This window comes from Camelina sativa, chromosome 10 (assembly GCF_030686135.1).
Source record: "Camelina sativa cultivar CO46 ecotype springtype chromosome 10, ASM3068613v1".
Lineage (NCBI taxonomy): Eukaryota > Viridiplantae > Streptophyta > Magnoliopsida > Brassicales > Brassicaceae > Camelina > Camelina sativa.
Window position 1 is genome coordinate 1761267 of NC_141889.1, and position 16324 is coordinate 1777590.

At 35.4% G+C, this 16324-nt stretch overlaps 3 protein-coding genes across 4 annotated transcripts; 2 read left to right on the plus strand and 1 right to left on the minus strand.

The window, feature by feature from the left end:
- Positions 1-47: 47 nt before the first annotated feature.
- Positions 48-4218, plus strand: LOC104716499 (protein MICRORCHIDIA 2). Its single transcript, XM_010433881.2, has 18 exons — positions 48-288; positions 372-446; positions 585-619; positions 755-833; positions 926-1015; positions 1128-1203; positions 1286-1364; positions 1480-1608; positions 1775-1873; positions 1962-2066; positions 2152-2298; positions 2479-2571; positions 2793-2844; positions 2940-3051; positions 3177-3540; positions 3616-3686; positions 3784-3826; positions 3915-4218. Exons 1-18 carry the CDS (start codon positions 48-50, stop codon positions 4011-4013), a joined length of 1989 nt encoding a protein of 662 aa, XP_010432183.2. The 3' UTR covers positions 4014-4218.
- Positions 4219-8567: 4349 nt separating this feature from the next.
- On the plus strand, positions 8568-10697 carry LOC104716501 (protein SHI RELATED SEQUENCE 2). Its single transcript, XM_010433883.3, has 2 exons — positions 8568-9731; positions 10108-10697. The coding sequence occupies exons 1-2, from the start codon at positions 9155-9157 to the stop codon at positions 10506-10508; spliced, it is 978 nt and encodes a 325-aa protein (XP_010432185.1). The 5' UTR covers positions 8568-9154; the 3' UTR covers positions 10509-10697.
- A 2000-nt stretch (positions 10698-12697) lies between these two features.
- Positions 12698-15654, minus strand: LOC104716502 (aldehyde dehydrogenase family 3 member F1). 2 transcript variants are annotated; one of them, XM_010433885.3, is made up of 10 exons: positions 15361-15654; positions 14953-15240; positions 14749-14845; positions 14455-14661; positions 14241-14365; positions 14031-14135; positions 13776-13948; positions 13605-13695; positions 13363-13512; positions 12698-13158 (listed from the first exon to the last, which is right to left on the minus strand). In XM_010433885.3, the coding sequence occupies exons 2-10, from the start codon at positions 15220-15222 to the stop codon at positions 12916-12918; spliced, it is 1461 nt and encodes a 486-aa protein (XP_010432187.2). In that variant the 5' UTR covers positions 15223-15240; positions 15361-15654; the 3' UTR covers positions 12698-12915. The 2 variants fall into 2 exon arrangements, with proteins under 2 accessions (XP_010432187.2, XP_010432186.2); XM_010433884.3 differs by having other exon boundaries at positions 14953-15534.
- Between the last annotated feature and the right edge of the window lie 670 nt (positions 15655-16324).

The following is a 16324-nucleotide window of genomic DNA, read 5'->3' on the forward strand; positions in this document are numbered from 1 at the left end:
TCGAAATTCGTTTTGCTGAATTCATTCATTACCATCGTCGCCGGTGAATGATGCTTCGGAAGTCGAAAAGTGCAGTCGCTGATGTTATTCATCTCGACAGTGACAGTGACGACGGAGTAGGAGGAAGAGGGGCTTCTCGAAGTATGGCGTCGCTAATGGAGAATCGGAAAGCTCTAAGTACGAACGCTCATGCGACGGTGGCTCCTCGTGAAACCCTAGAGTGCCGGAGCTTCTGGAAAGCCGGAGAAAATTTTGTGATACCTACCGGTGTTACTCCGACTGCTCCAGGTCTCACTCTCTCTCGCTTCCTCAGGCACAGACACGTATGCGTCACGATTATGATTTGTGGTATACTTGATGTGATTTTACAGGTATGCTTGAGCATGCTCGAGTTCATCCAAAGTTTCTTCATTCGAATGCTACTTCACACAAATGGGCGTTTGGAGGTAAAACTATGAAATTGACTCTGTTGCAGCTATTAATCAGATAGATTTGTGATTTATTTACTCTTTGGAGGTGTAGAATGAACAATTTTGTGATGGTCATCTTTGTCGATTTGTTTTGTTTGTAATGTGTTATTGCAGCTATCGCTGAGCTACTTGACAATGCTGTTGACGAGGTATGTATGTGTGTGAGGAGTGAAATGCTTTCTTAAGTATTTTTGATGATTCTTTCCGTTTTTGCTCATTGCGAGTGAATTTTTTTTCTTAAGCATTCTACCGTGTTTGGTTATATCTAATTGCTTATTCCTCAGATACAAAATGGTGCTACGGTTGTTAAGATTGATAAGATTGATATTGCAAAAGATAATTCCCCAGCTTTGGTTTTCCAAGGTAAACTGCTTTCTTAATGATTTTTTTGTTGCTTTTGCCTAACCGTTGGATGTTGCCAATGACATGATCTTTCTCTTCCTTTTCACTTGAAGATGATGGCGCTGGGATGGATCCCGATGGGCTCAGAAAATGCATGAGCTTAGGCTACTCGTCAAAGAAGTCTAATACGACGATTGGACAGTGTAATTATTTTACTTAGTTAATAAGATGTTGAGCTTGCTTCTAGTTGGGTGGTCTTGGTGTCTTGGTCTCCAACTGGGGTTCTCTAACCAGAGTTTCACCTTTCGTGTTTAGATGGAAATGGTTTCAAGACAAGTACCATGAGACTTGGAGCTGATGCTATTGTTTTTAGTCGCTCAACTCGTGGAGGGTATTGATACTATCTGGTACATCGTAACACTTTGAATATGGTTCATGCTCGTCTTTTAACCTTTTTATCTATTCTGTTTTAGCAAATCTACGCAGAGCGTTGGTCTTCTGTCTTACACGTTCCTCAGAAAAACTAGTCAGGATGATGTCATTGTTCCTATGGTAAAATCTTCATCATTTTAGACTTTTTTTCATGCCTGAAATAAATGATTCTTGGAAACTCTAGGATGTGCAACAATTATTTGTTCTCAAGTGATAAATCAGATGTCCAATGCAGATTGATATTGATATATCCAAGGAGCAACCAGAACCAATTATCTATGGATCTCCAGAAGATTGGGTTGCCAACCTTGAAATTCTACTCAAATGGTCTCCGTTTTCAACAGAGGCTGAACTTTGGCAGCAGGTTGTTACTTTCAAGAGTCAGCTTATGAATATCTCATTGCATCACTGTTGTTCCTTGATTTGTGTCCTAATGTGCCTTGTTCCCTTTAATGCAGTATGAAGATTATGAATCCTCTTGAATGCCCTCTGTTTAATTAATTCGTTTATTTCCATCTTCCGCCTACCAGTTTGAGGATATTGGAACACATGGAACAAAAGTGATTATATACAACTTGTGGCTTAATGATGAAGGTATCTATGAGCTGAGTTTTGACGATGATGATGAGGTAATTCAAACATTCTGTAAATGATATACTATGAGATATCTTGCCAGAGCTGTCTTAGGTCTGGTCTTATGCTTTGATATTGGTATAGGACATCCGGCTCCGAGATGAAGGTGTCCATGACGGAAAACGGTTGCACCATAAATTATTAGAACTGAGATCTCATATTTCTTATCAGTTACGTTATTCTCTGAGGGTAATCTCTTTAATATCTTCTTCCTTTTCTAATATTTTTTTGTTCCAAAGATGTTTGATTCACTTTGTTAGTTCTTTATCCTTAGGCTTATGCTTCAATGTTATATCTCAAAAAGTTCAACAATTTCAAAATTATACTTCGGGGAATCCCTGTGGAGCAGTTCAACATTGCTGATGAATTAAGAGTATCTGAGATTATAAAGTACAATCCCCATACCGCTACAGTTGAACAAGTAATATAAAATGGACTTCCTCTTTTTTTTCTTCTCATTTCTACTCTCTAGTTTTGTTATGTGGAGCTTTGGCTAATTCTTTATAAAGTTTTTTTGCGTTTTCATATGCCAAACATTAATCTAGTTTTCTAGGTTTAGGTTATGAGAAGAAAAATAACCCACTAAGCGTTCATGTTACAGGCTCCCACTGAGATCAAAGTTGGATTTATAAAGGAAGCGCCTAAGCTTGCAGTTTGCGGTTTCAATGTCTATCACAAAAACCGTCTCATTCGGGTACGCTTTTCATATAGCAGACATTTCCATGATCTAGATAACCCATAGAAGCAGCTGTAGTAAAAACTGTTACGTGACAATTCAGAGAAATCAGACTTATATTATATGAATGCAGTGCTTAATAGAACATTAAAAGATTGATTTGCTAGCATATTTGTTACTTAAGCGTTCTGCTTTGCATATGGCTATATTAAGTTGAGATCTCTCTTGCACCATTACAGCCTTTCTGGAGGGTCACTCCGGGAGGGGAAACAAACGGCAATGGTGTTGTGGGTATAACGATTCATTCTCCTTTTTGATTCCATTAACTATGTTGTTGGAGGTAAAGACGTGGTGGAGAGACTCATTAACCAAAATCTGTTCCCCAGGAGTTCTTGAAGCAAATTTCATAGAACCAGCCCACGATAAGCAAGATTTTGAGAGGTCTTCTCTATTTCTGCGGCTGGAGGCGAGGTTGAAAAAGATTGTCTCTAGATACTGGTCTCTTCTTCCTCTCCAAAACCTAATTCAATCTTTCTCAATATATTTTGTCAAATATGAAATTTTGGTTCCAAATCGCAATATCTTTGGTTGACTATTTCATTGCTTGTTATGGGAAAAAACAGGTATACCCACTGCCACGTTTTCGGATACAATACTTATAAAACGCCTGCAGATAAGTCGAAAAAGATGGCAATACCTGATCAACCGCCTACTGCCAATGCATTCAGTCCATTGCCTTTGCCTAATGATAAAATCAGTCAAGGTGGTCCGAGAACACGTGATCAATCGCCTACTGTTAATACATTCAATCCTCTGCCTTTGTCTTCTGATAGAGTTAGTCAAGGTGGTCCAGTAATACGTGAAATCAATCTTAGTAATGCCACTTCAAGCTATACAGTCGCCGTTGCAGCACCGCATTTGAGAAATTACACAAGGTTAAGAAGTAACTTCCAACCTGTGCAGCTCAACCCTCAACCTGCAGCTACAGTAAGTAGATTCATTCGGTAATTTAAGTTTTATGCACAAGTCTAATAAAAAACTAAAGTGAAACAATCTTCCCAGGATGTTGAAATCAACCTTGTTGGCAAGTCAGCGGACGAGATAAGCAAAGAGAACATACAACTCTTCATGAGGTATAATACACACACAACATTTAAAAGAAAAACTCATTTCAGTCTCATATCTCGCTTAGAATCCTAATCAATTTTGATGTGTGCTTTCTTGAAACAGTTGCGAGGAATATGCAAGGAAAGAAACTGAACTGGAGCAGACGGTAAGTTTGATACTGCAGTACAAAACGAGTCAAACATCTGTTTGTTACGTATTGGTTATAACATTGAGATAAACGGATGATGAAACAGGTAAGTAACTTAGAAAAGGAACTGGAAGAAACTAAAAGGAAATGTGCGCAACTTGCTTTGCTCGTGGATGCCAAGAGGAGGGAGATGCAACAAGTTTAGTTAGAACTTTAAAGACTATCTTGAATCTAAAGAACCTTAGTTTGATTCAGAGCTTATGATGTTTTTTTGAATTGGCTAAAATAACACGTGCATACCATAGTATTGGTATTGTATCTATCTGTCAGAGGATAACAGTTAGGATCTAACGCAAACCTCTGGAAATAGTTCTATTTAAAGAATCATAAGTTCAGATTGTATGAGCCAATTCTATTTCAAAGTTAACTAGACTTGATAAGGACAAAGAAGTGGTCCTGCTTTGTTACAAACAAAAAAAGGTATGAAATTAATTTTAGTTGTTATAGAGTGGGGAGACTTACAGAGGCCTAAGTGTTATCAGTATGTATATATTTCTTAATTTCATTAAAAACTCAATTAAGACGAAAACTGTCATTAAATGAGCAATGAGAGGAGGTAAAGGTGCAGTGGAATCTTCTGTAGTCAATTATTTGTAGTTTGTTAGGGGAAAATAATTTGCATCCCAATTGGATAAAATGGATAATTGAGTGTGTGAAGTGAAAAAAAAAAAAAATAATACAATTCACATCATTACAATAAGATATGGACCGACCGACCAATCACTAACAACGCATGGATGGACCATAGTCAAAATTCAACATCTATTGCCCTATTAGGTTACTGAGTGAACCAAAGATCCATAGCTCTTTAATTTTAACTTTAATTCCATGCCCATAGATTGTTTGATTGACTTTCGCGTTTGTGCTTACGTTTAGATTTTAAAATACAGTTACATCAGTTTAGTAGTTTTACGAAAACAGTTTCCATTTTCATTTTTAACTTAAGTTAAACGCAAAATGAAGCAATTAAGTGTGAGATTTAATAAGAAAAGTAGAATGCATTAAGAAAATAGAAATAGATATCATGTAAGTATATGTAAAGACGAATGTATATGTAAAATAGTTTGCGTATCCATTCTAACATCAAATGGTAATCAATCGAGGAATTACTAAATATATAAATAAACATAAAGAAGGTATAATTTTTCAAATTGGAGATGGTGAATGGGATATTACTTTTAGACGTGGTGCATAACTATTATTATTTTTTAACTATATGGTTGATGTAGATATCCAAATAGATGATATAGATTAGACTTTTCGCTAAAAGACTCAAAAATATGCGATGTTATTATCAACCAAAAGCCACATTTAAAGGCTGAGAAAATGACAGCCATTACATTATAATATAATTTCACTTTTTTTTCTCTCATTATTGTCTCGATTCAATTTGTTCTCATTTGCTCCAATGTACTCCTTTCCTGAAGCAACCGTTCCATATAATTAAAAAGATCTTGTAGAGAGAATACACTTACAAACAAATTGCTTTGTCTATTGTCCCGGCATATCTTCTTTTAATTTGTTTTCCACTGTTCACATAAATTGTAGTACTTCTTTTAATGTATTTAAGTTGACTGTATATAGTTAAGATTTTCGTGGCTTTCCTTTGTTTGGTTTCTAGTTTCGTAGTTTGATGACAAATTTGAGCAGCTTTCTAATTTTCAACTTTTTGGTTGATCTCATCAGCCACGGCCAACGACAATCTCAGCTTTTACTTGGCTTCTTACATCAATTCACTCCACAAGCGACAATAATTGTTTATTAATGCAGTGAAACATAAAAACAAAATCAATTATTTAAGGAAAACAACAAACAACAAAGAAAATTTAAAAAGAAAGAGAGAGTCAACGCAAAAGAGAAGCAAACAACACACACAGGGCTCGAGAGGAGACCTCTCGACATGTTTAAGGGACAGACAGCGAACGACACTGAACGTCTTCTTCTCGGGCCTCTCCCACTTATCATTCCCATCCCCCTTCGTTTTCTCTTTTCTTTCTTCTCCCCCCTAAATTAATTCTATAATAATAATAACTAGATTTCACAATTTTAAATACCTTTTTCTTTCCAAAACCTTCGGACTGGACATTAACCTGGATCCGTCTGATCCTGATGCTAAGCCGATTTAACGTTTTCTTGATTTTAAGAGTTCAAACTTGGTAGTTAGTAGTTGGTACGGTCTTGTGATCAAGCGGACGAGTCCATTATTAATTATCCAAAATACGAATAGAAAAAAACGATGTATTGTATATGATTTTTTTTTCTGATTCGATTCGGAAGTGACAGGACTAATTTAATATTTGAGCCAATTTAAAACTGACATTGGTTGCTATTTTTTCTTTTTTTTTGGATCTTAAAATTATAGACTTATTCTTACTTTATGGATTGGCCTGCGACAACATCTTTAGTTGTAGAATCCTAGTTGATGTATATTACAGATTTAAAATCTCAAACAAAGTATCTTTATCTCAGATAACGAATATTAGATACAAGGGTACTTCAAATATATTATTTGTAATGTATCCAAAATAATCATATAAATAACATGGAATTCCAGTTTATAAAACGTAAAATATTACTAAACTGTATCCAATACATAGTCATATTGGGACATAAACAACATATCCATTAACTTCGGTGTAGTATAACTACAAAATACAATGATATCACAAAAAAAAAAAGAAGAAAACATGCGATATCGCATGATCATAGTTTCATTATAGTCCTACCATGCTACAATATATCAAATCAAAACCATCATTGAGATATTTGATGCGAATTCTGATCCAAAAAAAAGAGTATTTCGCGTGTTATACTTATACATAACGCCAATCCTACGTACGTACTCAATATATAGATAAATGCAAATCAAAATCTTTCTTATTTGAATTTTTTTTACATTTTTTTTTGTTAACCAAAGAATTTTGAGCCTTCAAAAGTTCAACCTTTTAAATTTTTCTTTTGCAATAGACTAAACTCTAAAGTAGGATAAATTAGTTAATTTTTTCCTCCGTTGTCGGTAAGATTCTCTCCCAGAAACGCCCAAAAAAAAACTAACGACACCAGATTTACAATATTTTTGCTTCGTCTTTAATCTTTATATATCCTATATAATTTCACAGTGAAAAGAAAGGATTACAATATATTTTCGCTTCGTCTTTAATCTTTATATATCCTATATAATTTCACAGCGAAAAGAAAGGATTACAATATATTTTCGCTTCGTCTTTAATCTTTACAATATTCACAGTGAAAAGAAAGGAATACGTCGGCAAAATAAAGAAAAAAATAAAGGAATACAAAAAAGTACACGTAGGTGGCGCAGTGTTCCCTTGTATAGCCACATAGAGTCCAAAGAGTAACATGCTTTTTTTTATAGTAAATACTTATTCTTTAGTTACTCAAATCACTCGATAACGTATATTAATATGATCATTTGTAACAATCAATAAAAATAGATCCTCTTTTTCACTGCCCCGAATCTCTCTGTTTCCATAAACTATTCCATGGTAAATGATTTTATATTCGTTTCCTGAATCGAAATCTTTTTTTTTTTTTTTTTTTTTAACTGAATCGAAATCTATTTGTAGTTATTGGAGCAGTAACATGGAATCAACGATTTTTTATAGAGTAAACAATATATTTAACCGAATGCTAAACAAAACAAAGTTGGCAGTATAATCATAGAAGAGAGTGCATTATGCCTATTAGTTTATTAAAGAAGTAATCAATTCGGACTCTATCTAGTAACGTATTTTCAATTTTATTTTTTTTATTTTTTGGCCATTTATAATTTATTTTCTTTAGAATGTTTTGTTGTAATTGTTAAAATTGCTAGTCTACTCATACTAGCGATTGTTTAAATTTATACTATTTTCATTGTAGATTATATACAATGTTTTGGCGTTTTCGCCAACGCCATTACATCTGATGTGGAATATTTTTCTTAAGAAAGAAAAGAGTTGTGATGATTTGATCACAAGATTAGTTAAGTTACCTCAGAACAATCTAAATATGGCTATACTACATTTTATGTACCTATTCTGTTTTCCTTACACGTAATGCAAGAACTAGCTAGGAACTTGTTATTCTTTAATGTGAGCACTAGTGAACAACCATTCCAAGTTGAATGCCCCAAGCGACGTTATTTCGCATTGTTAATTAAGTCGACATAAGCAAGAACTGAATTTTGTTCAAAATCTGTTACAAAAATACTAACAATAATATGTGTGTAAATATATAATAGTAATTATTAATGAAATTCGATGTATTTTTGGTATAACTTGATTAGCGTTAATGTATTAATACGTATAGCATTAGAGTTTAGTAAAATATGAAGACAAAAAAATTCCGATATCAAAGCTATTTAAAACGCGAACAAAGAGAGAACCCTAAGGCATCTAGGTGGGCAATTAAAAATCATTGAGATTAGACGAAACAAAAGCAAAGATTTAAGCAGTAGAGATATCATCTTATATACAAGAAAGCGTGTGATTTCAAATTAACCTTAATTAATACGGTTGATTAGTATGTACGGACACATGGGCTAACTTATTTTTTTGATAACTAAAAAAAAAAATGTGTTAAGAAAATACTTAAGTGTAACGTTTTAAGATGAACATACGCTTAACACATTGGCCACGTGGAAAACTCTGGACCATGGGATGGGAACAAGAAAGCTAGAACCAGTGGATCATCCCCCATGGGTGTGAACTCTGAGTCGATAGAGAGAGAGAGAGAGAGTCTTTGTTTAATCCTTTTTACTTTCATACGGACAGAAACTAGAAGCGTTTTGTTCAGACAAAGCCGAAGTGAGAAGGGAAAAGAAAAGCTTTTCACTTTAGTTTTCATAGAATAGAATCTGCAAAAACCAAATCAGAGAGACTTAAATTCTAGGGATGAGCAGAGCAGAGGAGAGAGAAGGCTAAAACCGTCCATGGCGGCGTTGCAGAAATTTATAGAGAAAAATTAAAGATTCATAATTAAGCAAAGACAGCTTAAATTCTTCTTTCTTCCCTTTCTTTTGTTTCTTCTTCCTCTTCTTACTTTCTCTCACTTCAACTACTCACTACCAAGAAACACACTTTGTTCTAAGAGCGAGAGAGTGAGATCTTAGCAAGCATTTGATTTTGGATTCGAAGTGCAAGGACACCCACGAGTGATAATAAGGCTAAATTTTTAGTGAGAAGAAGGAGAAAAAAAAGGACAAGGATTTCATGGTAATTAGGGTTTCTGAATTATGGATATAGTTGGATCAAGATTAGGGTTTGAAGTGTTAGGTCTTAGGAAATGGCTGGGATATTCTCATTAGGAGGTAACAACAACAACAACAACGGAGACGAAGAAGACGAAAATCAACAACAACAGAAGACAAACTGGGTTTGGTATAGACCAAACGCAAACACAAATAATATTAACCCAAGCTCGAGCCAACAGATATGGCAGGTTCCACCAGAGCAGATGCTCATGCATCATCATCCACATCCACAACAACAACAACAACAACAAAGCTTAGATCTTTATCCAGGTCATCAGATCGACGTCTCTGATTTAGCCACCTCATCAAGATCTATCACCATAAGCTGTCGGGACTGTGGGAACCAAGCAAAGAAAGACTGCACTCACATGCGTTGCAGGACTTGCTGTAAGAGCCGCGGATTCGATTGTTCTACTCACGTGAGGAGCACTTGGATACCCGTTGCCAGACGCCGTGAGAGACAACAGCAGCTTCATATGTCTACATCTGGAGGTGGTGGCGGAAGCGGTAGTGGCGGTACAGGCGGCGGTTCGAGTATCCCTAAACGCCATAGGGATACTACTCTTCCGGGAACATCTTCCTCCTCTCGCTTACCATCCGACTCAGCAGGTTATTGTTTTAGATTTGTTGTCTTCATAATAACAATTTGAGATTCGGACAACTTCAGATTCAAATCATATTTTTTTGTTAAAAGAAACACAATTTGTTAAATTTCCTTTTACTACTTCAACAATTTTTTTTTACCTTCTAAAAAATACACATTTTATATATGTTTTCAATCAAAATTAATTCTAAGTTGTAATTTCGGTCTGTTAGCTAGTTTTTTCCTTCTAAAACAAGTTTAATAAAAAGATTACAAAGTTGTGTTCGGTTTTGAAATTAAACACATAATATAACATGAAAACACGAACGCAATAAACATGTGTTTATGTGCATTTTTTTTTTTGTTAAGTATGTGAAATCTAATGTGTATATATGTTTTTAGGGTTAGAAATGGGGGAAGCAAGTTTTCCAGGGGAGGTGAGCTCAGATGCGCTTTTTCGGTGTGTTAAAATGAGTGGCGTAGACGACGGGGATGGTCAATACGCTTATCAAACGACACTCAATATCGGAGGTCACCTCTTCAAAGGAATTTTGTATGACCAAGGCCCTGAAAGCAGCTACATGAGTGCGGGTAGTGGGGGAAGTGATCATCAAAGCTCATCTGCAGGAGGCGGAGGAGGAGGAAACCCGTTTAATCCTCCCATTGTGGCCGACGGTGGCGGAGGAGTTTCATCGGCAATGTTTGTAGATCCTAATTCTGGTGGATACTATTCAAGTAATATGACGACTAGTGTGTTCATGCCACCAGGTACGCAATTCTATCAAAATCCACCAAGATCTTAGATCTTGATTAAATCAAGAACGCGAGTTTTTCTTTTCGTTTTGTTCCATATTGATTCTATAAATGTAACGTGTGTTTGTTTTATTGTTCTGATGATCTATATGTAATACTTATTATTAGACGGTTTTGCAAATCGGATAAACAATTGTGTGCTGTTTGTTGTTATGTATAATGGATGTGTTAATTTACTATTTAAATTGTACGGTAATGAATCTTTATTATAATTTTTAGTATTTGTGGGTAATATAAACACGTAGTTTTTTGGTTCTCGATACGTTTTTTTTTTCCATGTTTATGCCGATGTTGCCGGTTACTTCTCCCATTGGATAAACTCGAGAAATTCTTCTGTTATAATATTGGATAAACTATTATTATTTTCATAAGGTCCAGTCGTCCAGAGAAGTCTACATGATTTAGATATTCAGAACTATATCTTCTTCATATAGCATCACGTATTTTATATTGTTACTGTAAAGTGAATTAATCTTTATAGATAGATATGAAGGTGAATTAATTATAGTGAATTAAATAGTGACAACGACAGGGAAGCAAATGAGGGCGAAATGTAAGTTACGATTATAGTACTGGCCCTATATATTGTCAATTCTAGACACTCGTAGTGTTCTACTTCACAATGAATGGGTTTTGAAGAATAAATGAGGAAATACATATGAAGCAACTAGTGGATTAATTATATATTTCGTACGTTGTTGAATCACGTGGCTATTGTAGATTAAACTAATTAGTTTTAGAACTCAGTATTATGTATAATTAATTGTTCGTAAGGTTTAATGAAACGGTCTATAGAACTCATAATACAACCTTTCATGGATTTAAATTAATCATCTAGATACGGTCTTAAAACTTAATTAATTAGCATGTCCCACCCCCCCCCCCCCCCCCCCTCCCCTCACCAAGAAGATATATAAGTATAATGGTTTCTCTAGTGCAATAATTCTTCAAAGATTAAATAAAAAGGTGCTCAAAGGCATACATCAGAAAAAGTTACTCATATTACTATGGCGAATCGCATACGTAGAAACATATAAAGTATTAATCTCTTCTTTATGGTACCTGCTTAACGCCACTAATACATTAATATATGTCTAGATAACCAAAGGTTAGCATCTTATTAATTTCCTCTCCGGAAAGACTAAATATATCCTAGAGCCTAACATCGGTCGCAATATACGCCTCAATATGAAATCATGATATGAGCTCGTGTAAATGATTTAAGGAAAAAAACCTATCAGGTGAAATATTTAAAAACTCGTTCATAAAAATTCGTAAGCCTTTCTTGCTATCTGCTTGCGGACATGTATCTCCCACCCGAAGTTATGCCACCATAACAATTTGTGTAATTAGCTTTCTTAATCCTATTTTCCAAGCAATTAGACACGTGCATACGTCTACATTATCTACTTAAGGCACGTGTACTTTGGTGAACAAAAAAAATCAAGAAGTAGAAATAAGAAAAAGAAACGATTAGATCACCTTAAGTTCACGCAGTTAAGCCTCAGCAACGTACCTTGAATAGCAAGTCAACCATCCTCCTTGATTATTAACTCTCAAAGAGTGAAGGACACCCTACTATAGATTTATGGTCTCTGGTTGGAATTGAGTTCAAGAAGATATACATAAGACATAACCAGAAACAGAGAAAGATAGAGAGGGAGAGATGTAAAGATAGAATTTAATAATGAGGAATGCTGCAGAGATTGGAGATAAAGAGGGGAAAGCAAGGCCGAGGTGCCAAAAAACAAAAACAAAATAGATTATAAAAAAAAAAAAAAAAAAAAAAAAAAAAAAAAAAAAAAAGAAGCTAGCTAGGGTTTTTGGTAGAGCTTTAGTTAGGGTGGGGATGAAAGAAACTGGTTCAGTGATGCAGTAATCTATTATTGTGGTGTGTGTGCCCATACATTTTATCAGCTTTTCTTTTGTCTTTTTTTTCTTTGGACAAGACACGTATACGTACACCTTTATGATCCAATATAATGTATGCATACTACTGTCTACTGTGTGTGTAAGTATACCATGGTCATTATAACAATCTTGCTAGCTAGATTAATATATATTGAGGTATCACATTCATTCTTTGTGTAGTCCAATGGTTCATCAGATTAAGTATTATTTATGCTGATATACATTTCATCAAAGCCTATTTTTGGGAAATTAAATGAATAATCTTAAGTTTTCGCAAAACATGTATTACTAAAATCATATCCGGTAGAAATAGATCGATACCAAAATTGCTTACACGAAATATCTCAAAGCTTGAATGATATTTAAGACATCTGGATTCTGGAATGTGACTTATTAGGTGAAAAATATGTAAAATAAACTTAAGAGTGATATAAATCAATCACATATATTGTGTACGTGTGTTGTGTGTGTGTGTTTCTTTGTCTCTCACTTTGATCTTTTGAGCCCAAGCATGAGGAAGAGAAGCTTGAAGTAAGCTTCACTAAATGCGAGTCTAATGAAGCTGAGCTTGAAGCTGTTCCATGGAGGGTATCGGGCTTCAAGATCCATTGCTAAGCTTCCTTCCATTATTGCCTTCTCGTGACTGAAACAATCGAATGAGTATTTCCCGTGGTACCTCCCTATTCCACTCTCTCCCACTCCTCCAAAGGGCAACGCATCACACATATACTGCAATTCCATTCAACAGTACTTAACCATATAATAATTTTTCTATATGTTTTTTTTTACTGCTATATAGTCCCAAATTTAAACTCAGAATCGAAATCGATAAATTCATTTCTACCAGACAATGAGTCGTTACCGTTATCGAGATTCGAGACCTAAAGTAAATAACTCTGAGCTATTAAAATTGATTATGGTGTATATTTATACCTGGATCATGACGTCATTGAAGGTAACACTTCCCGAGGATGTTTCTGACAAAATTCTAGTTTTAAGGTTCTCGTCTTTGGTGAATGCATAAATGGCAAGTGGCTTTGCTTTTGACTTGATGATCCCTATGCTATCTTGGATGTCACGTACCTTCATTACATCGGAGGAAATAGACAAAATCAACAACGATTAGTTGATTGCTTACTAATCATATACTGTATACTTTGAATAGGCTTGATTACCGTGATAATCGGGAGAATTGGACCAAAGATCTCTTCATTCATGATCTCAGAATCAAGAGGAGGGTCCAACAAGATCGTTGGCTCAACATACCTATTAAACATATTTAGGTTAAATGACTTGTAGAACTGATTTCGTGTGACCCAAGAAACGCGATTTAGTTTGAAGCTTACAGATTGTCTTCGTCTATAGAACCACCATAGACGATGGAAGCTTGGACACGGGGATCATTAAGAAGACGAGACAGTCTCTGAACGTGTTGCTTGCTTACAATCCTTGAGAGACATCCAGATTCCTTAGGATTTTCCCCAAAGAAAGACCTTATCAATGGCTTCAACATATCAATCTACAGAAAGAAAACCACCAAACTATTAGAAATCCTACAGAAACAGAATTTGCGAGCGTTTTCATTGTGTGCGTTCGCGTACCAGAGTAGATGCAAAACTCTTTTCGATAAGAACGTAATCTACAGAGATACAAGCTTGTCCACTGCAAGATCCCCATTTTCCTCCAGTAATCCTCTTTACGACCGACTATATTCATCACCAATAATTCAAAATTAGGGACTTTTACGATCACGAGTTTCTGTTGCAATCAAATCGGGAGGTAAGGTTAGAGAAACAGAGCAAAGCGCAGACCTTGATGTTCTTTGATATGGTAGGATAATCAACAATGGTGGGACATTTGCCACCAAGCTCCAATGTCACAGGAGTCAGATGCTGTGCTGCTGCAGCCATTATGATCCTTCCAATCTTGGGACTCCCTACAAACAAACAAACAAACAACAACATCAGTCACGCGAATTTCGATACGAGCAAGTCATCGCGTGTTGAGAGGTGAATGGATTATTACCGGTGAAAAAGATCTTGTCCCATTGATGCTGCAATAGGATAGTGGCGACATCAGGCCCTCCTTCGATAACTTTGATGGCTTTATTGTCAAGATAAGCCGGGATTGTCTTGGCAAGGAAGGCAGAAGCGTTAGGGCTTAGTTCAGATGACTTGAGAAGCACGGTATTTCCTGCTGCTATTGCCCCAATCAATGGATCCAGAGACAAAGCTGACAACAAACAATAAAAAAAAATCTCGAAATTGTGACTCTTCTCTCATAAAACATATAAAAACTAATTCAAGATCCGAATCTTACATATAGGAAAATTCCAGCTAGACAGAACAAGAACCGTCCCATATGGTTCCGATATCACTTTCCCTTTTGCTGGAAAGAACAACAGAGGAAGGTTGCTCTGTTTTTTGCAGAACCAAGTAATATGATTTGTCAATTTCTTAACAATTGAGAATATTCTAAACCTAATTCGATAATCGTAATATGCTTAGTGTTGTTGGTTCTTACCTTTTTTGGGACGGCCCATTTATCAAGACAGTTGATAGCAACAGTAGCTGATCTCAAGACATGACCAATCTCATCTCTGAAAGCTTCAGTACTGTGTTTGCCCAAATCTTGAAACAGAACACTACAGAGCTTGTCTTCGTTGTCTTTAACCATCTCGTATATAGCTGCGATCTGTCTCTTCCTCCACTTCAGACTCCTCGTCCTCCCACTCGCAAACGTATCTCTCATCTCACTCAAGCTCTCCTCCACAGTCTCCTTCATAGCTTCCATTGGCTTCTATCTCTAACTCTGCTCAGAATCAGAATCAGAATCAGAAGTTTAGTTATATCAAAAAAAAGCTCTATGCTAACAAGTTTGGTTTGCCTCTTTTAGAGATAAGAGTGTTTCCATTTCAAGTTATAAACCCACACTGATAGGGTGATGGTTGAAAATGTCGGAAAGTAAACTCATTGGGGAATGATAAGGTCAAATAATAAATATGTTCGCCGTGTTATCCTGATGAAGATGGAAGTCCATGTCGTCGAATTAAATGTTGGAATTGATGGCTTTCTTTACTTCACATGTTAGATGTTTTCTTGAAATACTTTGATGAAGTATATGAGTCGGTGACATTAATTGATTTGGCAGTTTCACCTAACCTAGTCCGGAACATTTTGGTTTACTGGCACCGGCTAATAAATGCTTCACCGCACCTAGCCACCTAATATCAAAAATCCATACATACAGTTACATATACTTTTTGTCAACTATCAAATTCACAATTAAATTTATTTATGTCGAGTAAACTAGGGTATCGCGATAATTAATATGTGGAGTAATTCGATTTAGTTTGTAAATATGGTTGGGAGCTGCAATAAGTTTGTGTACTGAAACGTGTCTACTATAGTACTAGTTGAATTATTTTATAGTGGATCGTATTTGGGACCTTATTGTAGATCTGAGATTGTCTTTATTTAGGTACTACGAAATAGTTGGTCATAAAGTCATACTAATCCGATATGAAGACAAATCTGATGATAATGAGAAAATGATATTGGTTTCAATTCAACTGTGTTTTTCAACCTGGAGAAAATGACTTCTTTTTTTTTTTAGTTTTTTTTTTTAAGAGTGTAAATGTTAAGAGGGTTCAGGACTTGAGCGCAAGATATGGAAGAATTCAATATTCTTATAATTTTATCACTCAATTAACATTGTGGTCACAGTTAGTTTAGTGCGCATAGGAGTCACGATTACATTGAAGTTCTATCTTCTCTAAATGAAAATCATTTAAATCAAAGTTTCATGAAAGTTCTACTATATCAAAGTTATAGATCATATTTCATATAAAAAAAATTGGTCCATTTTGTCAGTTGCTTCTCTGCCAAGATACTGT

Coding starts and splice junctions, on each gene's coding strand:
- LOC104716499 (XM_010433881.2), top strand. CDS start 48: ATGATGCTTCGGAAGTCGAAAAGTGCAGTCGCTGATGTTATTCATCTC. Junction 834..925: donor CCCAGCTTTGGTTTTCCAAG/GTAAACTGCTTT, acceptor TTTCACTTGAAG/ATGATGGCGCTGGGATGGAT. Junction 1,365..1,479: donor ATGATGTCATTGTTCCTATG/GTAAAATCTTCA, acceptor TGTCCAATGCAG/ATTGATATTGATATATCCAA.
- LOC104716501 (XM_010433883.3), top strand. CDS start 9,155: ATGGCTGGGATATTCTCATTAGGAGGTAACAACAACAACAACAACGGA. Junction 9,732..10,107: donor CTTACCATCCGACTCAGCAG/GTTATTGTTTTA, acceptor ATATGTTTTTAG/GGTTAGAAATGGGGGAAGCA.
- LOC104716502 (XM_010433885.3), bottom strand. CDS start 15,222: ATGGAAGCTATGAAGGAGACTGTGGAGGAGAGCTTGAGTGAGATGAGA. Junction 14,846..14,952: donor AATGGGCCGTCCCAAAAAAG/GTAAGAACCAAC, acceptor TGCAAAAAACAG/AGCAACCTTCCTCTGTTGTT. Junction 14,662..14,748: donor TAGCTGGAATTTTCCTATAT/GTAAGATTCGGA, acceptor GTTTGTTGTCAG/CTTTGTCTCTGGATCCATTG.